This window comes from Myxocyprinus asiaticus, chromosome 36 (genome assembly GCF_019703515.2).
Source record: "Myxocyprinus asiaticus isolate MX2 ecotype Aquarium Trade chromosome 36, UBuf_Myxa_2, whole genome shotgun sequence".
In the NCBI taxonomy this organism is placed as follows: Eukaryota; Metazoa; Chordata; class Actinopteri; order Cypriniformes; family Catostomidae; genus Myxocyprinus; species Myxocyprinus asiaticus.
Window position 1 is genome coordinate 10,630,540 of NC_059379.1, and position 23,769 is coordinate 10,654,308.

General features: G+C 38.0%; 1 protein-coding gene across 15 annotated transcripts in view; it reads left to right on the top strand.

The window, feature by feature from the left end:
- The window catches only part of LOC127426935 (calcium/calmodulin-dependent protein kinase type II subunit gamma-like), a 125,347-nt gene that overhangs the window by 89,548 nt on the left and 12,030 nt on the right, over nt 1-23,769 (top strand). For 3 of the 15 annotated variants that reach the window (XM_051674121.1, XM_051674126.1, XM_051674132.1), the window contains exons 8-17: nt 908-991; nt 2,064-2,158; nt 6,829-6,951; nt 8,064-8,147; nt 8,279-8,321; nt 9,150-9,212; nt 15,401-15,441; nt 17,308-17,394; nt 23,025-23,069; nt 23,218-23,272. In XM_051674121.1, the coding sequence (XP_051530081.1) occupies nt 908-991; nt 2,064-2,158; nt 6,829-6,951; nt 8,064-8,147; nt 8,279-8,321; nt 9,150-9,212; nt 15,401-15,441; nt 17,308-17,394; nt 23,025-23,069; nt 23,218-23,272 (720 nt within the window). The remainder of the gene's footprint in view (nt 1-907; nt 992-2,063; nt 2,159-6,828; nt 6,952-8,063; nt 8,148-8,278; nt 8,322-9,149; nt 9,213-15,400; nt 15,442-17,307; nt 17,395-23,024; nt 23,070-23,217; nt 23,273-23,769) is intronic. The other 12 variants (XM_051674122.1, XM_051674128.1, XM_051674133.1 and 9 more) reach the window with 7 other exon arrangements.

The window sequence follows — 23,769 nt, forward strand, 5'->3', positions numbered from 1 at the left end:
GTTATTTCTGCTGCCTCAGTAGTTTAAAATATTGATTAGAGGTGAACTTTTTCAAGGCAAGGACCACTTGGTTGATAGAGAGATGGGGAGAAAGCAGTGAGCATCTGTTACATATATTGTATAATTTTTTTTTGTTTTTTTGTTTAATAAAAAAAAGGTGTTGCATTTTAAGCCTAGCCTAAAACATGGATATAGTACCATATTAATGCATTTACATACTTTTGTTATGATGCTTGCATTGCAAAGCCGTTATTGATGTACAGTGCCATATTTGTACATTACATTTTAGTTTTTAGAATTATAATGTATTAATATTTTAGTATTTAACTTTTGTTTAATGCAATTTCATTTTGAACAAAAAATAATTTGAGATAACTTTACAAAGAATAGTTTGAGAAGCAATGATTGGTGGACCCTCTGGGGGTCGAAGAACCTCTGTTAAAGACCCCCGATCTTGAGGTAAATTGGTTATAGGTTATGCTGAGTTTTCTCTAAGGAGAAGAGCAAACCATTGTGGCTACAATAATGGTGGTAAATACATGTGTACGAGTTAAATGAATGGACAGCATTGAGTTATGTTACCATAGTGGGCTTCCAAATCCCAGCAGCTGTTTATAAAACCTGCCTATTTCTAGCACATGTAGTCCTCTGGCAGCATATCTTGGCACACACCTTGTTGGCTTTGTATGACTCTGGCGTAGCAATACATCCACCCATCCATCATATCGTCCTTCCACACACACACACGAACACACACACCGGAAATTATTAACATTTTAGTGAATACTAATTGGATAAGCTACATTGCCTACAGGGTCGACATTTGACACACACTTTATACAAGTCTCAGACTACAGAATGGACAGTGAGCTGTTGGTTTGAAACTTTTGTTGTTGTTTTGAAACAGGTTTTGCAGGCACACCTGGTTATCTTTCTCCTGAGGTCTTGAGGAAGGACCCTTACGGCAAACCTGTGGATATCTGGGCCTGTGGTGAGTCTTCAATAAGGCCTTTAATCATCGCTATCAATCATTAAAATGCTTTTGTTCCAAAATGACACTCCCAAGATTTTATATTTTACCCATCAAATATATTCTGATTGGCTGTGATTTTCTTCACCTCGTTCAGTATTTTACTTTTAGTAAGCACAAAAACATGACTTAAAAATGCTAATATAAAAATGACTGGGAATGCATAGCTAGTTAGAAGTGTTAATTTGTCAATTGTCTATTTGCTGTACTGTTGGTGGCTAGTAGGCATTCCTACTCACTTGTGTCGCCTCAAAGCACCAACTCTTATTCAAAATGCTGCAAATTGTTGTCAGTTTGAACACCGCATTATAGACCCCGTTTACACCTGGTATTAAGACTCGTCTTGGGGGATCTTGTCACAAGTAAGCGTTAAATATAGGTGTAAACGTGGTTCCATACATTTTGTGATCGGATCACAAAAAACACATATGGAGGTAGTCAAAAAGGCATGTGACCACATTGCATTTGAGGTGCAAACACCAATCCATCTTGAAAGCGTCCAGGACAGCAGTAAGGCGTCACCCCTCACCTGTCAATCAACCACTGAGCTACAACAAGAGTTTAAATTTACCATTACGAGCAGCTTTAAAAGGAATCAGATAAGATTCAGCATGAAGGGACACAGATGACAAGCACACACATCTGAAGCTCAGGTTACCACAGGTACTCTACTAAAACAATGGATAATTCTGCTCGAAATGTTGCATTAGTGCATATAATTAATTTCACCTGCATCTGGGAGAAACAGCGCAACAGTTTTATTCGTGCTTTCTTTGTTTTTTATGACTTTTGCACAGCTTATTATCATGCAGTAACACACTGACATGTTGATTGATGTATGTTGTTGTGAAATCAAAGACCCTCCCCTCGAAATCCAAACACAAGTGGTCACAGGAGACACATTTAATTAACCAGGTGTAAACAGCGATGTATCTCGCCTGAACACATGGGATCGGATCACCCAACGCATCTTAATACCAGGTGTAAATGGGGTCATAGTCACCTTTACATTCTATCTTTCTTTTGTCCTCAGGTGTAATCCTATACATTCTACTGGTGGGTTACCCTCCATTTTGGGATGAAGATCAGCACAAGTTATACCAGCAGATCAAGGCAGGAGCTTATGATGTAAGTACAGCTGTCTGCCAGTGTTACTGCTCTGTCTTTCGCTCTCATTGGCATTTTTTCTGCAAAAGTTTAGTCCAGCCATTCCAAAATTCCCTCAATCTGATTGGTCTTTCAATGCACCATTAGGTCTTTCTACTGGGGCATTGACTAAAAACATAAAACGGTCTTTGCCCTCCACATTTTCTGTGGCCATATTTGTGTCAATATTTTGAAGTAATGTTATACTTATGATGTTCTAATTGGTCCAGTCTCAATGAACTTGTAAAGCTGTTTCATAAATCAGTCTAGTGAGACTTGTTTTATTTTAGACGACACATCACAATGTATCTACAATACATTCTTATTGAAGAGCACTGGAATTTCCCAGCAGGATACTGTTCAATAACTTGCTGTGAACATTTGTGATATCACTTGGAATAGAATTTAACAGACTTACTTTTCAAGGAATTAAATGGAAGGCAGTAATAGGCCAAGAGAGACATACGATAAATCATTAATTAACGAAGGTTGAACTGAAGAACTAGGGAACTATTTTAAGCGCTATGAAATACGTCATACATGCAAAGTCGGTGGGCATGGCCATGAAGTATTGATATTTTTGTGCAAGCATGCACGTAGTCTAAGGGGGTGCCTAAACTGCACGCACCAAGTGCTAGTGTGCTGGGTCAAGTGCAATTTAATTTTGAGGTTTATCTCTGGTTATTGCACCATCTGCATCCTATTAAATAATCCATTCCTTGCCAAGAAAAGTCAATATAAATGAAGACTTTTCAAACCCATTCATAAGGCATGGGCTGTATGCAATGCTCTGGAATGCAATGTATGTGATGTATTTTCTCTATAGACCTCTCTGGGCCTGTTGGCGATCATCCTGCTCGCCCATGTCTCACCTGCTTCTCTCCTATTATTCATTGTTTTGTAATGTATATTTGATAGTTGTTTCTTTGTTTAATGTTTTTTGTTTAATTTCTGTACAGCATCCTTGAGCTTTGGAAAGGCGCTATACAAAATAAAGTTATTTTTATTATTGTGATAACTATTATTATAATTATATTATTAATCGGATTGATTTACTTAATCACAAATCATGACTAGTGTAATCGATAGCTCTTTGAGATCATCTGCTGGTGGAATTCCCAAACTGCAAATGCATGAACTGAGTTTACACTTTTTCAAACGTCTTAGCGCAGTGACATATTTCTCAGGAAAATTGCTAAGTGCTCTTGCGCCTCTTCATGAACAAACAGTACGCCCACAGTTTGCATGCATACACCCACAGATAGCGTAAACTCTTCTACCCACGGCTGCTTGTACATTGCACTGGCATGAAAATTGTGCTTGGAATAAAGGCTGTCACGAACATTTGATAAAATTGCCGCATGGTCGTTGAGCCTAGCATGGTCATGAAAATAGAGCCCCTAAACTCTAGTAAAAATAATAGTTCCTGCTTCAATTGCACTGAAAAAAAAATAAATAAAAATAAAGTAAAATTAAAATAATAGTAATAATAATAAAACAAAACATTTCCAATGAATACCTGTCTTGTTTTTGTTTTTTTTTGTAAAATGATCTAAACATTCTTAGAACAAGAAATTCACCCGATAACAAAACTGTGTAAGATGTTAAGACTTATATTCTGAGATAATCAGAATTAGAAGAATCAGAATGATTTATTTCCAAGTATGCGTACACACACAAGGAATTTGTTTTGGTGACAGAAGCTTCCAGTGCACAGAGAAAAACAACAACAGATAATAAAATAAAGTAAAAATAAGTGAATAAAATATATACTGTATTTAGAAATACACAATAATTCAAAAAATAAATAAATACAAAAATAAAAATAAATATAACAGAAAATATTAAGATAAATATTAAACATATATGTGTGTGTGTGTGTGTGTGTGTGTGTGTGTGTGTGTGTATGTGTGTGTTGTCTTTTTTAAACCTAAGCATTTTTACTTGTTTAAGCATATTTAAGCACATTTGACTTTTATTAAGCATGCATAAGTGAAAAACAATGAAAAAGGTGCCATTGCGACAAAAATAAGTCTTAATTATTACACAATTTTGCTATCCACTGAAAATAACTAATTTTAACTCATTGTTTAGATATTTTTATCAAAAAAACAAGACAAAGATACTCATTAAGAATATGATTTTAATGATGATTATAATTGTTCCAGCATTACTTTTGTTGCTATTGTTGTTGTTGCAGAAAGTGAAGAGTTATGATTGCAACAGATGCTCAGTGTGGTCCCAGTGTCTGGGTAATTTCTGATTGGGTGCAATTTTGAGCTACTGGTGCTGTTATTGATTATGTCAGGCCCACCCTGACGCATTGCAGAGAGATGGGCTCTGCTTAGAAACAGCCACCTTGTCCCAGAATGTCTATGCTCATTGTTTAATTTGTGTGTGTGTGTGTGTGTGTGTGTGTGTGTGTGTGTGTGTGTGTGTGTGTGTGTGTTATTTTTATTTTTTAAATGTCTATCAATTGCATTAAAATTTATAGTCATCAAAGTCTTGAATATTCGGACATATGTGGCAGGACATGCTGTGAGTAAGTGCCCTAGATTGGTGTTCATTCATAAAAATGTATGGGACAAATAAAAGGAAAGAGATTATGTAACTCCTGTGCCCTTGTGAAAATGGAGCAAAGGCTCTTTTTTCACCATCTGGTGGAGGGGGTTTTGGTGGTGCTAAACTTATAGACAGGACTGGGCCGTTAGCCTAAGAGTGGGCATTATGTTTTATTACACAAAAAGTGTATATATTAAGGCTGTCAATTTATCGCTTTTATATACTCCTACCAACGGAGTAATGTAAGCTTGAAGTACAACCTTCATGTTTCGGTGTTTATGCGCAAGATGCTGAAAGCCAGTAAAACGTGACACAATCACAGTGAGATGCTACAAAAGCTGTTTGGCTATATTTTAAATTATTTTGATTATTATATATTGATCTTAATTTAGGAGACTTTCTCAGCAAATACTGATATATGCAATTAAATGTGATTATTTTGATTTATTAATCGGCATCTCATGTAAGTAATTTGATTAAAAATCGAATCAGTTGATAGCCATAGTATATACACCATCATCATCATCATATAGTTATTTTTGCTTTAATTCAAAGAAATAATGGTCAATTTTTTTTTTTTTTTTTTTTTTTAAGTAACCATAAAGCAATGCCTGTATTTGGATACTCCAGGTAAGTATTTCACAAATGAAATATACTTTGTCTCATTTCTTTTCTTTTTTATTGACACAAACAAAAAGATACGATTTTTCATAACAAATGAATTACAAGTCTGGCGTAAGTGCAAAAAGAGCTTCACGTTATACTATAAAACTTGGTTTCAAAACTAAAGACTTAAAACAGTAAAAACTAGTACTGTTAAGAGGATGAGGCTAAATTCTTATTGGATGAGCCACGTTCGAAAATAGTTGCTCAAACATCTGATATACGGACACCTGTGATCAATGGACCCTTTTCACTTTTTTTGCATACCCATTTGCTCCAAACCCCATCATAGCGATGTTAACTTTTTAAAAATTAATACCAGGTAATATAAGACAAAGTATAGCAACCGTAAACAAGTCAATTCTGCGCATTTTATATTTTGCATATCAACACCCCTCAAAAATGAGTTCCTCTCGGCTTGTTTGGGTTAGGTCCTGCTCTGTATTTTCGCATTACTCCGTGTTTCTTCATCACTCACTCATGTAAATACCATAAAACAGTCCTGCCCACTAATAGCTGCACAAACAAATCTACTTCAATATAAGGAGTATGGCAAAATCTGTTTCAGAGCACACATTTCTTCCCTCGCATGGCATGTGCCACCTAATTCACCTTATTAGCAGCAGAACCACAGTTGAGCCAAATTGAGAAACCATACCAATGAGCTCAGTGGCTTAGAAAACGTACTCTCTTGTAACCTTCCATCATGCGACCACAATCAATAAGGTGCAGTTGTGTCTCTTCATCCGTAACCAGATTCTGTCTCTCTCCACTTTCCCGCCATGTGCTCATGTTTGGATGCACCGTTTGCAATCTGGAGTGTCCGTCTTTGCTGAAGCAGCTCACAGCGGTGCAAAAAAGCCCCACCCTTGACATGTAGTAACAGTGCCCTAAGCCAAAAGGGCTTATGAGCACCTGCAGTGTTTCTAAGTACCATCCACACACTAATTTTAGCTGATGCAATACCGCTTGATGCACAAACAAATTAGACTTCCTGGAACCTGCCCAAGGTTTTCTTGGAACACACATATTATTTGTAATGGCCACGTTGAAGATCTCCTGGTATGACAGAGGTGGTACAACACCGATTCCACACGGAAACGGACACAGATTTTTATTGGCTAATTACAAGACCAATCTTCTTGTTAAGGGCTGCAAATGAAGCGGTGAGGTGTGAAATACGGAAGCGCCATGATTAGAGCACCAGCCGTGGCCAATAGTTCGAGAGCAAGCGGACGCACTGCCGTGACTCATTGAATCCTGGACGCTGCTTCCGTGATAAATTTAATTTCATTAGTCTCTGGCACAGACTGCTCTGTTTCTGTGTCAGTACATCTCTGGTGTGAAAAGCACTCAAGTCATTCTCGTGCTGCATATAGATTGCTTCGTAACATTTTGGTCATGATTCTGTTCTGTTGTCCCCACAGTTTCCATCTCCGGAGTGGGACACGGTCACCCCCGAGGCCAAGAACCTCATTAACCAAATGCTGACCATCAACCCAGCTAAGAGAATCACTGCAGAGCAGGCCCTCAAGCACCCTTGGGTCTGCGTAAGTTATCTGTGCCAAGGACTACATTTCCCAAATGCCCTGAGTAACATAAATCCAATGGGAATGCTATGAACCCTTTTGGAGTTTAAAGGAACGGTTTCCCCAAAAATGAAATTTCTGTCATCATCTTATCAAACCCGTATACTGTTATTTTTCAGTGGATTACAAATACAGCTCTTCATGCAGCTCTTTTCCATATAATGACAGCTCGTAGTGACCATGGTTGTCAAGTTCCAAAAATGGCAAAAAGTAATCCATAAGTCTCTAGTGGTTAAATCCATATCTTTAAAAGCAATATAATAGGTGTGGGTGAGAAACAGATCAAAATTGAAGTCCTTTTTTTTACTATCAATCTCCACTTTCACTTTTACATCTGAAAGTTATGTGGAGATTTAGAGTAAAAAGTACATAAGCATTGTTTTGTTTCTCACCCACACCTAGTATATCGCTTCTGAAGATATGTATTTAAACACTGGAGTCATATGGATTACTTTTTTCCTTTATGTGATTTTTGGTGCTACAAAGGTTTGATCACCATTCACTTGCATTGTATGGACCTACAGAGCTGCGATATTTTTTCAAAAAATCCACTTTTGTGTTCTGCTGAAGAAAGAAAGTCATACACATATGGAATGGCATGAGGGTGAGTAAATGATAAGAGAATTTACATTTTTGGGTGAACTATCCCTTTAAGGCCCATGCAGACCTCTAGAACCAATGCCATTTAGGCGCCAATGACATTAAAGCGCCTTTTTAAAATCTGGATGTGGACACGGGCTAGATGCAAACTTGAATAGAGGTGAAGAAAACAACGTATAATTTTGGTCCGTTCCACACATAAAACTATTGTATGGTTTCAGAATGCTTGGAATATGTCACACAAGTCTTATGGACTACTTTTGTGAATTTCAATTTTTGTGTAGCACAGAAAAAATGGCATATGGGTTTGGAAGAACATAGGGGGGAGTATATCAGGAGCTCTCAGAATAAGTTGATATGTTGATGTGTTGCCATTTAAACCCACTTCATGTTTAATGACTCTACATTAGGTTGAATACCTGAGTAATGTTGATGTGCAGAATTTTACTCTGTCTTGCATACTTTCATTTCAGCAACGTTCCACTGTGGCGTCCATGATGCATCGCCAGGAGACAGTGGAGTGCTTGCGCAAGTTCAACGCTCGTAGAAAGCTCAAGGTACAGCATAGGTTTAAAGAGCCTTAAAAACTCTACCCCCACTGTGCCTTCCCTGGGGTAATTAGTGCTGAATGTCCCATTGCCGTAGACTGACGACTCTATTTTTCGTCTGCATTTGTTCTTTTTTTCAGGGAGCCATTCTCACTACTATGCTGGTGTCTAGAAACTTCTCAGGTGAGTTCCCTCATTCTCTTGGGATCAGGCAGGACAATGCAGAGTCATGGATGAAAGTGGCCCTCCTCTTGTAGTTTTGCTTTAGTTTATACTGTGTAAAAGATTTCTATCAGGTTGGCGCAGTTATTAAATGGAGGGAAACTTAACTTGGGAATCCAGAGCTTTGCATTACAGGATTGAGTATTAAGTTTTGGACTTTTTCTGATGCAATTAAAGATCTAAGGGAAAGAAGGGTCTTTGGGACTCTGTATCTCTATTTCATTGAGCTTTTAAGGTTTTATTCTGAAGTTTGAGGTATTACAGTGAAGGAATATCAATAACCTTTGTGTTCGTTGTCATTTTAAAGAATAATGCAGGCCTTTTTCATACTCCCTGAACAGAAGAGTATGAAATATGACATTTTTAGGGATTCATTATAGCTGTGGTTTGCATAGGTGTCACTTTTCTTTGCACCAGAGCCTGTTCTTTTTATACTTAATGGAATGGTTCACCCAAAAAAATTACATTTTGTTATCATTTACTCACCCTCAGGTTGTTCCAAACCTGTATGAATTTCTTTCTTCCATGGAAAACAGAAGGAGAACTTTAAAGCTCTATCTACTGTAATTGCTCTTGGAAAAGAGTGACTAGTACATTCTTTAAAAATCCTCCTTTTGTGTTCCATGGAAGGAAGTCATACAGTTTGGAGGGGTGAGGGTGAGTAACTGATGACAGAATTTTAATTTTGGGTGAACCATCCCTTTAACTTAGATTTCTTACACTTGTTCATTAGAGGGTTTAAAAAAATATGCATAGCTTCTCCCAATTCAACACCTCTCTGTCCAATAGTGGGCCGGCAGCATACCAGCCCTGCTGCTCCCACCACAAGCACTGCTGCGCTTGCACAGGAAGGTATGTGAGAGTGCATCTCCTCACCTCACCACCAGGGGGACCCAGTGGACCCCCCCTCCACAATGCCCCCTAACCCTGCCCTGCCTCTGCTCTACCCAATCAGCATGCAGCCAATAAGAAGCCTGCCTCTCCTGCCATCTCTTGCATCAATTATTTGGTTTAGCTCTTCACTCTCATAAACGACCTTTGCTATATAGTCTTAGAAAAGTTCTCACATTTGAATTTTCATCTCTCACATATACGTCGTGCTTTCAGACGATGTGTCTGGAAGAGTTTATGGAACAGCATGCATTATTTTATTTTTTCAGCCATGTTTTTATTGGTGCGTAACTTTAATATTCATTTAGCTTTGTAATAACCCCACAAGTTGCTGGAAATATTGAAGCAGGATTAGTTAACTTAGTTTTTCAGTGCTAAAAATAATTAGTATTTTCTCTCTTTCGTTCACTATTTTTTTTGTGTGTGTGTGTGTGTGTGTGTAAAATATCTAAATATCCTTCGAAATAGATACATTTACTTAATAACCTTGATAATCGGAATTCAGGTAATTGGAACTGTTTTCATACGTTTATTTTTTCTACCCCATTGGCAAAATAGATTTTTTCTTGTTTTAAGCATACATATAACAAACTGTAGTAAGGTTTATGCTTAGAGCACACTAAAAAATTATTTGCTAAGAAGTTAAGAAAAATAAACGTAATTAATACATGTATAATATATAAAATATAATCTTAAAACATGCCTTGGACATTTTTGCTTCTCGAGTAAATGTAACTTGTTTTATGTATGTTTAACTAAAAATAATGATGAATAAAATTAACAAAATAAACTCATATTATTAGGGTTTAAGCAGCTGCAGATTGTGATGCAGCACTATTGCTGTAGGACAAATACAGTGACATTCAAACCATTTTAGTATTTGTTCAGCTTTCGAAAGGTGTACATTTATCTGCTGTGAACAAACATTGTCTGTATAGACTTTAATTGATACACAAAGGACTCTTGGCTAAACAATCTGAACAATACTGCTGGGCTGGATTCTTGTTAACAATCACCATGGCGAGACCCACCATCGGCTGGCATGCATTATTGTCTGCATGGAGTAGAAAATTGCTTATGTCGCTGCTTCTCCTTTGATTAGACTTATTTCTCTTTCTCTTTCTTTCATTCTTGGTTAAAATGCTTTAGCCCTTTTCTGGCTTCTTCCTTCCCTGCTTATCAGCTTAAAGGTGTTATTTGCTATTAAATAGCATTTAAGTAAAGTCTGCTTTAGCTGAAGATATAGGACCCTGGTCATATGCCATCAGTACACCTTAGATCAGTGGTTCTGAACTGGTTTTACTTCAGGACCCAGATTTTAGATTGGACATCAAATTGCTACCAAACACAGTACCAAAATAAGCATTTGGAGGTAAACAAAAGTGTGCTTAAAATCAAACATTGACATTTATGAATATCATAAACTTCAGTACATAGGCAGCCAAGAATTCACCACACAAAACACATTGTAGTCCTCATTGAAAGTGAACCTGTATTTAATGCAGTCTGGGCCATACATTATTGTCTTTGAACTTTTCATAGTTTTGTTAATGGATGAGGGCATGTCATGCAACCTGTCCATGTTGACATCTACTTAAAAGAATGTTCCTGCTGCAGTACAGTTATGCTCAGTCGACAGCACTTGTGGCATAACATGGATTACCACAAAATGTGTTTTTAGATTTGTCCTTCGTTCCTTTAAAAACAAGCAAAATTTCAGTTACATTAAAGGGATAGTTCACCCAAAAATGAAAATTCTCTAATCATTTACTTACCTTAATCCCATCCCAGATATGTATGACTTTCTTTCTTATGCAGAACACAAACAGAGATTTTTAGAAAAATATTTTAGCTCTGATAAATGCAAGTGAATGGTGACCAGAACTTTTAAGGTCCAAAAATGACATAAAGGAGGCATAAAAGTAATCCATAAGACTCCAGTGGTTAAATCCATGTCTTCTGAAGCGATATAGGTGTGAGTGAGAAACAGATCAATATTTAAGTCCTTTTTGACTATAAATCTCCACCTTTGACCTGCCCTGAACAGTAAGTGGCGATATGCACGAAGAATGCAAATCGCCAAAAAAACAAAAGAAAATGGAAGTGAAAGTGGAGATTTATAGTAAAAAAGGACATAACTATTGATCTGTTTCTCACCCACACCTATCATATTGCTTCTGAAGATATGGATTTGACCACTGGAGTCGTATGGACTAATTTTTATGCTGCCTTTATGTGCTTTTTGGAGCTTCAAAGTTCTGGTCACCATTCACTTGCATTGTATGGACCTACAGAGCTGAGATATTCTTCTAAAAATATTTATTTGTGTTCTGCAGAAGATAGAAAGTCATACGCATGGGATGGCATGAGGGTGGTGAACTATTTCTTTAAGGCACTTACAGTGGAAGTGAATGGAGCCAGTCTATAAACATTAAAATGCAAACTTTTTGCATTTTTAAATTGCAAAAGTAAAGCCACAGGACGTAAGACGCATTAACATGATTTTAGTGTGAGAAAATCAGGGATTTACCGCCGTTACACATTAACCAGATTACTGGGTTTTACCGCCATTATGTTGTCACAAAAACAAGGTTGTTATATTACATAAAACTTTACACAAATAAGGTTAGTAAGCAATTTTATCACACTAAAATCATGTCAACACATATAATGTTTACGTCTTGTGGCTATACTTTTGAAACAGCGTGTATTTGAATGTTTGTGGACTGACCCCATTCACTTCCATTATAAGTACCTTACTGTAACCGCAATGTTCGATTTTTGTTATTTATTTATTTTTTATTTACGAGTAACAATTAAAACGACATTTTTGTGGCCACAAATTCTGTCGATTGAGATGAACTTTGTATTGAACCAGAAACGTTCCTTTAATTTAGCTAACTTCTACCAAGTAATAGATAAAATTTTGTCAAAATACAGTAGAGTTTGATTGGACACAGCCTTTGACATCAACAACAAAACAGAAAATGCAAAGCATTTTCTCCTCCTTTTTAAAAGTTACTAAGCCTATTCATTTTGCTATTCTAACTTTACGTGGGGATTGCACTTTTTCGCGTTAATGCGTTTTTTCCTTGCTTTCCGTGACCGTGTCAGAACAGACCTACAACACATTTTCTGGTTGCAACCCACCAGTTGAGAGCCACTTTTTTAGATGTTCTACGATCTTTGTTCTTTGTCATTAACTAAAGCAGACCTGTGCAGCCCAGCCAAGCCACCATTGCCCTACCACTCTCCTTTCAACTCTTACTTCCCCCTTTACTGAGAGCGCAGGGGGTTTAAACACATGGACGGGCAGGAGCGGGGTTGGCTTGCTGCCAGTCGTCAGACCACGATGTAGCTGGCACTGGATCGCCAGGTGGTCTGCGGGGAAAGAGGCCCCCTGGAGGGCAGACGGATGGCACTGTTGACAGTGTCTCAGGGAGAATGCTGGTTCAAGACCCTCATAGAGGGTCCACGTGTGTTATAGAAATTGATCTGATCGTATTGAATTGTCCCACACTTACCAAAGGCTGGGACAGCTGTCTTTCATTTTGTGTAAATGTCAAGCTGCTGCCATCTCCTACTAACTGCGTCTGAGCTGCTGTCAGTGTTGGAGAATACTTCTTGATATCTTCATAATGAAGAGGAACAGAAGAGAACTGTTAAGCTAAGCTACTAAACATCTGCTCGGATCCCTCAGGAATATGGAAACCAGCAAACAAGAAGACTTTGCTGTCTTGCTGGAATTTTTTTTAAAAGCAAATGCAATGTTACAGTAGTAGGCTGTTCAGAATAGTGTAATTGACAGTATGCCAATTGTGTATGCATTTTCAGTCACCACAGAAAATTCCATTGAAAGTGTATGAGTGTAAATATGTTTTCCATTCTTTTTTTACAAACTGAGGGATCAGTCAAAATCATTTTCTGTGGTAATTCACAGAGTTTAAGTTGTATTTAACCTGGAGTATTCCTTTAATATACTTTGGAGCAGTCCAATCAATGCTCTCCATCAGTTCTGGGCTACAACCAGTAAGTGCTTATAACTTGTTACACTCTCTCATCATAAAAGCCAGTCTTCCAGCTAAATAGCCGGTAATAACAGTGCATCAATTGTTGTTATCCCTCACTTTATCCTTATATTACCAAAATAAGACTTACTTATCAATTGATTTGTAAGATAAGGCATGCTGTGTAACAATCTTAGTTTATGTCAGCTATGTTGCCTGTAATTCTATCATCATTTGTTGCCTGCACAAATGTTATTTTCCTGTTAAGAAAAAAAAATTGAATGGCTGTTGTAATCGATTTTATGAACTCCTCCCCTTTTTGGAGCCTTATTATTTAATGGGGGTGTGAATATTTGCATTGCTTTGATTCAAATGCAGTTATTTATGCATGGTCGGTATTCAATCATTTGGTAAGATTCAGAATATCTTGAAAGACATGCTAAATACAATTGAACATATACAGTACATGCTTGGTAACATGGATTTGGTGCATTTGTGCAACTTAATAGGTCAAAAGCTCAATAGGTTGCTTTACCGTTTCTTTAATGAAGAAATTTTGCATAAGAAATTAATGCATAACACATTGTGAAATTATAAGTGATTATATAAATTCTTCAATCAATTTGACGTTTCACTGTCAGAATGATGCATCGTTACACCCCTGTTATTTAAAGTGTACGTGTTACTTTTTTCCACAATATAATGATATAAGTAGATTGATAGATCTAAATGATCTAGTAATTAAGGAAGCTTGCTGCAATGTTTTGCGTTATGTCTGAACGTTAGTCGAAATAGTCGATCTGAAAATTTCTCTCTTTAATCATGTCACATCCTATCTCTCTAATAGAGGTATGATTGCAGCGGGCCGTCCTGGGGGCTCTGTATCCATCTGATTGTTCAGCAGTATAACAGAAAACTGATGGTTCAGCTTCCCCCGCCACAGTCTGTAAATCCCTTGTGACATAGTTACTGTAGAGATGTGTTAGACAGTTGTACTGTAATGAGTTTAAAGGAAGGGTTGACCCAGAAAGAAAAATTCTGTCATCATTCACTCACCCTCATGTCCCTCCAAACTGAGGCCGGGTCTAAGGAGGAGGGGGGAGGGGACCGTTGCACCCCTAGATTTTCCTTGCTACCCCCCTTAAAAACAGTTATGAGTAAATTATGACAGAATTTTCATTTTTGGCTGAACCATTCCAACTATCCCTTTAAGACACCCTTATCAGTGCACTGCATTATAGAACTCGTGGTTTAATGTTGTTGGCACTGCATGGCTGACCGTAAGGTAAATTGCATCTGCCTCCATCACCTCTCACCTCATGATTAGTCAAGCATGAAAGCAGGCCTGCAATGCAAACAATGCCTGCCATCTTTTAACTCTTTCTCTCTGCTACTAAATGGACATTTTACCTTTCAATCTTGCAGTCCTTTCTTTTCTTTTGTTTTGTTTATAGAAGGTAAGGTGCTTAATAGGAATTCTGAATGTGAGACCTGATGAGTTTTTGTCATTCTTGACCATTTGTAAAGGCCTCACACAAGTCATTTGATTATTCTCTGAGGTGCTCTGAAGTGTACTTCCACTACACTGACTCGAGACCTCTGAAACAAGCCCTCTGGGAAATAAGACTTGCATTTAAAGGAAAATCAATTGCGTACATTTGTAATGATTTTCCCTCATTATGTCTGCGACCTCAAATGGAGAACAAATTAATTTGTCTGCTCTCAGATTGGTGAAATACTAAACATTTATTAAAAAAAAATCAAGACAATTTGATTCTTCGTGAAATGACCTCTTTAAATCAAGTTTCTCATTGAGTATGTTTTGAAGCAAGTAATTTTATCGACGCCTCAAAAAAGTATTCTCACATTATATACCTTATACTGTTTTTTCATCTCCCAAAGCTTCAAAATTTATTAGGATTAAACAGATATGAAAAGATCAATGAAAATTTTCTCCTGTGGTCAAAAAGAATGCAGGTCAGCATTACATTCCAAGCCCTCTATTCCTATAAATTACAGAATGGAAAGCCAGTAGATTATTCAATGTTTTATAGGGTGATTTATTTGGAATATCCAGAGATGTACGTCATTTTTGTCACTCATTATGTAAGTAGTAATTCAATCTTTCTGTGTTTCCTACAGCATGCAAAAGCTTACTCAACAAAAAGGCTGACGGAGTCAAGGTAAGTCTAAAGGCATTGTTACTCATACACTGCATTATATGCCTAGTGTTTTCCCGAATTTGAGCCTTTTTTTTTTCCCCACACAGGACTCTTTTTTGTTGTCTTTTTATGTCTCTAACTCTGTTGCGGGTACTTTTCCAGCGACTCTTTATTTAACTGGTTAAATTAAACACCTCTATTTTTAGTTCCGCTTAGGCTAAGTATATTGCGAAGCATCACTTAAGCAGTACTTTATGTCCTTTTTTCTTACAGAACTCTTGCTCGCTAAGGTTATTTAAAAGTACCAAATAAGTAGCGATGTGATGCCCAATGTGGGTGAGCGAATCTAGTTTTTATACCACACTAGTGACGGATACTATGAGGTATTATAAGGGACAGTTCAGACTGAATGTGTTCTTGCACTAGAAAAAGCTAGTAATGGCATATAATGCAATGCATATCAGAACGCAGTTGTCTTGAGACATGCTTTTAAAACTTGACTTTATTTTTTACCTGACACAGCGTCTAAAAACTTAAAAAAATTAAAAAACAGCGAACAGTCAAAAATGTCAGTCTAGTGCATATTTACGTATAAAAACAATGAAAAAGAGCTGCGACGGACTTGGGTTGAGTGTCGCCAAAACTCACCATATGATATGTATCGGGATACATATGTCACGATTGAATGCACTTCGATACGTTAAGATATCATTATTTTTATTTACATTTTTTTTTTAATTTTTTTTTTTACCCAATTTGGAATGCCCAATTCCCTATGCGCTTTTAAGTCCTCGTGGTCGCGTATCCGGGTGGGTTAGGGTGGCGGGTGGCGGAGGACGAATCCCAGCTGCCTCCGCGTCTGAGACCGCCAACCCGCGCATCTTATCATGTGGCTTGTTGAGCGCATTGCCACGGAGACATAGCGCGTGGAGGCTTCAAGCCATCCACCGCGGCATCCACGCTCAACTCACCACGCGCCCCACCGAGAACGAACCACATTATAGCGACCACAAGGAGGTTACCCCATGTGACTCTACCCTCCCTAGCAACCGGGCCAATTTGGTTTCTTAGGAGACCTGGCTGGAGTCACTCAGCACGCCCTGGGATTTGAACTAGTGAACTCCAGGGGTGGTAGCCAGCGTCTTTTACCACAAGATATCATTATTAAATGGCAATTGAAACTGTGCCAAATGTGAGAGATGGAACCAGACATCTGTTATAGAAAAGTGAATCATACAGGTTCAGTTTCAGTCTCTCTCATGCCTCATAGTAGCAGCTCTGACTGCACTGAGTAACAGATCTCAGAGTTTGTGCTTATTTGTATGAACTACTGCTTCATTATTGAAATGTTGCAAATGATATGAAAGCACAAATAAATGAAAAAAAGTATCGATATAGGGATCCAAAGTATCGATTCAATATTGTGAAAAAAATATTGCGATATATCGATATATGTATATTTCGGCAAAGCCCTACGATGCACACAAAAACACGTTTGGTGTGAACGGCCCCTAAAAAGTACTATAAATGCTGAAGAGCGCTCGTGAACAGCTGTTCGCAAGTACCGAATTGAGTCGGAACTACAGATACTGCAGAAAGACCGGTATTGTTACGTTTTTTAATTTTTTTTTATCTTAGTATTGAGTTAAGTATTATTATTAGTATTATTTAGTATCTGACCAAATTACCAGTACTTTTGACATCTATTTTTCCTAACTATATAATACCGTGCCCTATAAATGAGCATTTTTGTGAGCTTATAAATTTAGACTTTCAAGTGCCTTCTAACAGTTTACTCGTGGATAATTGGCTTTGCCTAGTGCCAATCATGTCCCTAGTGATGTCATCTCTCTGAACAGGAAGTGGAATGTGTCCTCTCTATTTCAGCCCCAGACAAACAACACTAAAAACAGTGTAATGAGTGCTGTAGTGAATGCCATGAAAGAAAGCAACGCAGCCGCCTCTACACCGATGGTATATTATCTACATTCAACCTTCTTTGAAACCCATTTATTCATCTGACTGACTTATAGTACATGTTAAAGTGTTTGCATAATGATTGGTGCATGTTAGAAACCGTGTTTTGTGACGGCGAAACAGTTTTGCATGTACTAAATAGTTAAATATTTTGTTCCTGCAGTTTGCTGTGCACTTTAGGTGTCACTAGTCATTCCTTTCTGTGTTTTTGAAGCCCATGTGTCCTTTGAAGCACTTTGGTACACATACAGTAATTGTGGTGTTATATAAATGTGTCATTAACAATGATTTGTTTTTACCTGTAAGCTGCTGGTTTATGTCCTGCTGCACTCCTCTTGTCCTTAGTTTGCCTCTGTAGGCTTAACACATGCCACTATTAGTTTTAAAAAACAAAACCTTGTCAGTGTTGAAATGATTTTGTATATTTCTGGTGCTGTTAAAAATAGCCAATCCAAAGCAACCATTTATGTCTCCGCCAAACACGTCAAAAATATAGCTCGCTTTAAAGACCCCATGAAATCAGAATTGGAGTTTTGTGGCTATTTGTCCATGCCTGTTAGCTTTAAGGCCATCTGTATGCTAGTGTACTCCTGAAAGTTGACAAAATTAACTTTTTGAAGATATAGGGAAAAATATTGATGTTTCATCCTGCACTACACAGATTTTTGTCCAGTCAAATGCTCTCTAGAATGAGAATTTCCCACCCCCTAATACTCTTTGTGAAACGGGAACCAGCTGGTATGTGTAAACCACACTCCCCTGGCCTCAAGAGGCGCACTAGCGACTGATGCTAGAGGCTGTAGCCTTTAGCCTCCTCGTTAGCGCGGCTGCTTCCCATGCCGGCTGACGCCGGTTTGAATCCCACTCGGAGCGGGTTGACCAAGACTGGTTACACGTGCAACCGACTAGCAAGTAGCAAATCATGGCTCATGGCTCTGACATAAAAACCTATTGGCTATTTAAAAAAGGGCAGTAGCCTTTCGATATTCCCCTCCAAAACAATGTTAACACAGCAAAGAAAACTGCGCTTATAATGCAGTTTCATGGGGTATTTAAGACACCATACAGAATGAAATAACACATACATACACGATCAGCCACAACATTAAAACCACCTGCCTAATATTGTGTAGGTCCCCCTCGTGCCGCCAAAACAGCGCCAACCCACATCTCAGAATAGTATTCTGAGAAACTATTCTTCTCACCACAATTGTGGAGAGTGGTTATCTGAGTCACCGTAGACTTTGTCAGTTCAAACAAATCAAGGCATTTCCATTCACAGAACTGCCCCTCACTGGATGTTTTTTGTTTTTGGCACCATTCGGAGTAAATTCTAGAGACTGTTGTGCATGAAAATCCCAGGAGATCAGCAGTTACAGAAATACTCAAACCAGCCTGTCTGGCACCATCAAACATCCATGCGATTATCTAATCAGCCAATCATGTGGCAGTAGTGCAGTGCATAAAATCATGCAGATACGGGTCAGGAGCTTCAGTTAATGTTGACATCAACCATCAGAATGGGGAAAAATGTGATCTCGGTGGTTTGGACCATGGCATGATTGTTGGTGCCAGATGAGCTGGTTTGAGTATTTCTGTAACTGCTGATCTCCTGGGATTTTCATACACAACAGTCTCTAGAATTTACTCAGAATGGTGCCAAAAACATCCAGTGAGTGTCAGTTCTGTGAACGGAATGCCTTGTTGATGAAAAAGGTCAACAGAGAATGGCCAAACTGGTTCAAACTGACAAAGTCTACAGTAACTCAGAAAACCGCTCTGTACAATTGTGGTGAGAAGAATATCATCTCAGAATGCTATTCTGAGATGCAGGTTGGCACTGTCTTGTCGACACGAGTGGGACATACACAATATTAGGCAGGTTGTTTTAAAGTTGTGGCTGATTGGTGTATGCATTTCATCAACTAACAAAATTATTTCAGGATGCTTGGAGTCAGTGTACATAAACCAGTCATAGTAAAGATGCAGTGTCCCAATCAAAAAAATGCCTGATTGGAAGTTCAAGCAATGTCACCTGGAGATCAAAGGAAAGGAAAGTGAATTGACACTTCAAATGGGGCTTGACTGTTTGGCTGCCCAAATAGCTGTGCAAAGGGCACCGTGGGACCTCCAAAAACAATCCATTAAGAGCACAAGTTAACACCTGACTGCTCCTGAGGCCTGCAAATGCCTCTGCAGTGATGATGGACTGCTAGCTACCACTGTGGCTTGAAAAAAAATAAATAATAATTTACAGGCAAAAGAAGCGGTAACTGGAAGAATATATACAGTAGTTAGATTTGCCTGTGAAAAAATACCAGCCTTTATTAGGATTCAATTGGATAATAACATTTATGGAAATTTGTGTCACTTTTGGGGGAAATTATTGGATGTTAATCTGAGGAAAAATTAAATGCATCTAGTCAACATTCAGGATAGATAGTGCCCATTTTAACTGATGTATGATTCTACAATCCTGCGGTTCTTTTTTTAGCTGAATTTGAGAGACTGCATCTTTAGATCCTTATAACGTTTGCCATTATTATTTTAAGTGCACACACGTGTGGCCCGTTTGATGAGCAGTGATCTTTTAATGCTGAGTGCAAGTGATGTGCTCATCAAAAATCCCAACCTTTTAATTTCCATTAAGTTGTCAGTGTCAGATTGTTTCTTTATTTGATTTCCCATTTTGTGTCGTAGCTGTGACTTTACAACTGTATTGTTCCATACTGTATTTACAATCCATATTCTGTGTGTGTTTGTGTTTATTCCTGGGTGGATGTAGAAGAAAATAGATGAAGAAATGTCCGGGTCATACATAATATTTTTTTGTATATTATATTAAAGAAATAATAGGATCTTTTATATTGTAATGCACTGAACTAACTGTGACAATGTGACAGTGAAGCATATTGTCCACCCAAATTCTTGCTGCTGTATAATTATCATTACTATTATTGTAGTACATAAATATAAATTACCTTCTCCAGACAACATTTTTCATAAATTAAAGAACAGATCAGTACAGCAAAGATGTATACATACATTTGTAGCATACACTGTATATATACACACTCACCGGCCACTTTATTAGGTACACCTGTACATCTACATATTCATGCGATTATCTAATCAGCCATTTGTGTGGCAGCAGTGTAATGTATAAAATTATGCAGATATGGGTCAGGAGCTTCAGTTAATTTTTACATCAACCATCAGAATGGGGAAAAATTTTTATCTCTTTGATTTAGACCGTGGCATGATTGTTGGTGCCAGACAGGCTGGTTTGAGTATTTCTGTAACTGCTGATCTCCTGGGATTTTCACGCACAAGAGTCTCTAGAGTGTATAGAGAATGGTGCGAAAACCAAAAAACATCCAGCGAGTGCAGTTCTGTGGACGAAAACTCCTTGTTTTTGAGAGAGAAGTCCACGATTAATGGCCAGACTGGTTTGAGGGTACAGAAAGGCTACAGTAAGTCAGATAACCCCTCTGTACAATTGTAGTGAGCAGAATAGCATCTCAGAATGCACAACATGTCAAAGCTTGAGGCGGATGGGCTACAACAGCAGAAGACCATGTCGGGTTCCACTTCTGTTAGCCAAGAACAGAAAACTGAGGCTGCAGTGGGCCTACCATTTGTGTACCTCAGCAGAAATTTTTATGTACAGATTTATATGTACAGTTGAAGTTTACGTACACTTAGGTTTACGTTAAATTTTTTAACCACTCCACAGATTTAATATTAGAAAACTATAGTTTTGGCAAGTCGTTTAGGACAACTACTTTGCGCATGACACAAGTAATTTTTCCAACAACTGTTTACAGACAGATTGTTTCACTTTTAATTAACTAAATCACAATTCCAGTGGGTCAGAAGTTTACATACACTAAGTTAACTGTGCCTTTAAGCAGCTTGGAAAATTCCAGAAAATTATGTCAAGCCTTTAGACAATTAGCTTCTGATAGGAGGTGTACTGAATTGGAGGTGTACCTGTGGATGTATTTTAAGGCCTACCTTCAAATTCAGTGCCTCTTTGCTTGATATCATGGGAAAATAAAAAGAAATTAGCCAAGACCTCAGAAAAAAAGGTCATTGTCCATTTGGAAGACCCATTTGCGACTGAGCATTAACTTCCTGGCTGATGTCTCGAGATCTTGCTTCAATATATCCACATAATTTTCCTTCCTCATGATGCCATATATTTTGTGAAGTGCACTAGTCCCTCCTGCAGCAAAGCACTCCCACAACATGATGCTGCCATCCCCATGCTTCACGGCTGGGACGGTGTTCTTCGCCTTGCAAGCATCACCCTTTTTCCACCAAACATAACGATGGTCATTATGGCCAAACAGTAAAATTTTTGTGGAGGACATTTCTCCAAAATGTACGATCTTTGTCCCCATTTGCATTTGCAAATTGTAGTCTTTGCAAACTTTTTATGGCAGTCTTGGAGCAGTGGCTTCTTCCTTGCTGAGCAGCCTTTCAGGTTATGTCGATATTGGACTCATTTTACTGTGGATATAGATACTTGTCTACCTGTTTCCTCCAGCATCTTCACAAGGTCCTTTGCTGTTGTTTTGGGATCGATTTGCATTTTTCGCACCAAAGTACGTTCATCTCTAGGAGACGGAATGCGTTTCCTTCCTGAGCGGTATGATGGCTGCGTGGTCCCATGGTGTTTATACTTGCGTACTATTGTTTTTACGGATGAACGTGGTACATTCAGGCATTCGGAAATTGCTCCCAAGAATGAACCAGACTTGTGGAGGTCCACAATTTTTGTTTCTGAGGTCTTGGCTGATATCTTTTGATTTTTCCATGATGTCAAGCAATGAGGCACTGAGTTTGAAGGTAGCCCTTAAAATACATCCACAGGTACACCTCTAATTGACGCCAATTAGCCTATCAGAAGCTAATTGGCTAATTGCCTAAAGGCTTGACATTATTTTTTGGAATTTTCCAAGCTGCTTAAAGGCACAGATAACTTAGTGTATGTAAGCTTCTGACCCACTGGAATTGTGATATAGTCAATTAAAAGTTAAACAATCTGTCTGTAAACAATTGTTGAAAAAATTACTCATGTCATTCACAAAGTAGATGTCCTAAAAGACTTGCCAAAACTATAGTTTGCTAATATGAAATCTGTGGAATGGTTAAAAAATACGTTTTAATGACTTGTGTATGTAAACTTCTGACTTCAACTGTATATATTATTACACACACTAAATGTGTGTTGTGTATATACATATATGCTCTAGTTAACATGATTCAGTAAATCATAGCTTTGTTTATTTTTACTGGACTTTGTATGCTGTTAATTGATAAATTAAAACTAGCACTATTTTTTAAGACATCCTCACTATGCAACATTTTCACAAGTGTTTAAAACTTTTGCACAATACTGTGTATACTGTATATGTATATGCATTACAGTAATGAGAATTTAGGAAGAAATGTGCCTGTCATGAAAATAATGTCACAATGCTAAATATTGTTAATTGTATTTATTTATTTCATTTTGATTGTGGGGTATATTATGACCTGGTCATTTCTTGACAGTTTTTGTGACATTCACCCACCAACATTATATTAAATATAATGTAAATTCTTGGTAAATTTTTCAGGAGCCACAAACTACAGTTGTGCACAACCCTGCTGATGGCCCCAAGGTGAGTGTCATGATTCAACCTGGTTCTCTTCAGAACATTTTGAAGAACATTCTGAATACCAGCATAAACTAACGCCACTTGGCTTTTCTTCACTTCTCACATTTTGTTCATTTGTATACTCTTTGTCTGTCTCCATGTGTTTCCTCAGGGCTCCACCGAGAGCTGTAACACCAATGAGGAAGAGGATATGAAAGGTAGGAAAGGTACTCAGATCTTGTCTCCTCTTCTCTGCATGCCTCCAGCACTGTAACGTCCCGGCTCTCAGTGCTCGTGTCAGATCAGTAATCCTTCTCCTCTCAAATGCTTCTGGTACTTCAGTTCAAACTTTAAACTGCCAGAACACAACAAAAAGCTTTGGATAAACCGATATATGTCAACAGACATTTGATAAATGAAACTTGAACCTGTAGTAACACCTGAGGCTTTGTGATTTGCAGGCCTGGCCATAAACGCACACTGCCGGGCAAGAGGAGTTGGATTATGGTAGAAGGCATTGAGAGGGGGGTATATGGATTGCTCTTTACATGTTAACACTGTATGCATGAGAGCTATGTGTATACAGCTAAGATCTTAGCATAGAGCTGTAATGATAGGAAAGGTTAAGAGAACTTGCTTAAGCTGTATTCGGACAGAACTGGTTTTCTAAACGTTGTTTGAGTTAGAATTAATAACATAGGATGTCTATGATGTCAAACTGATT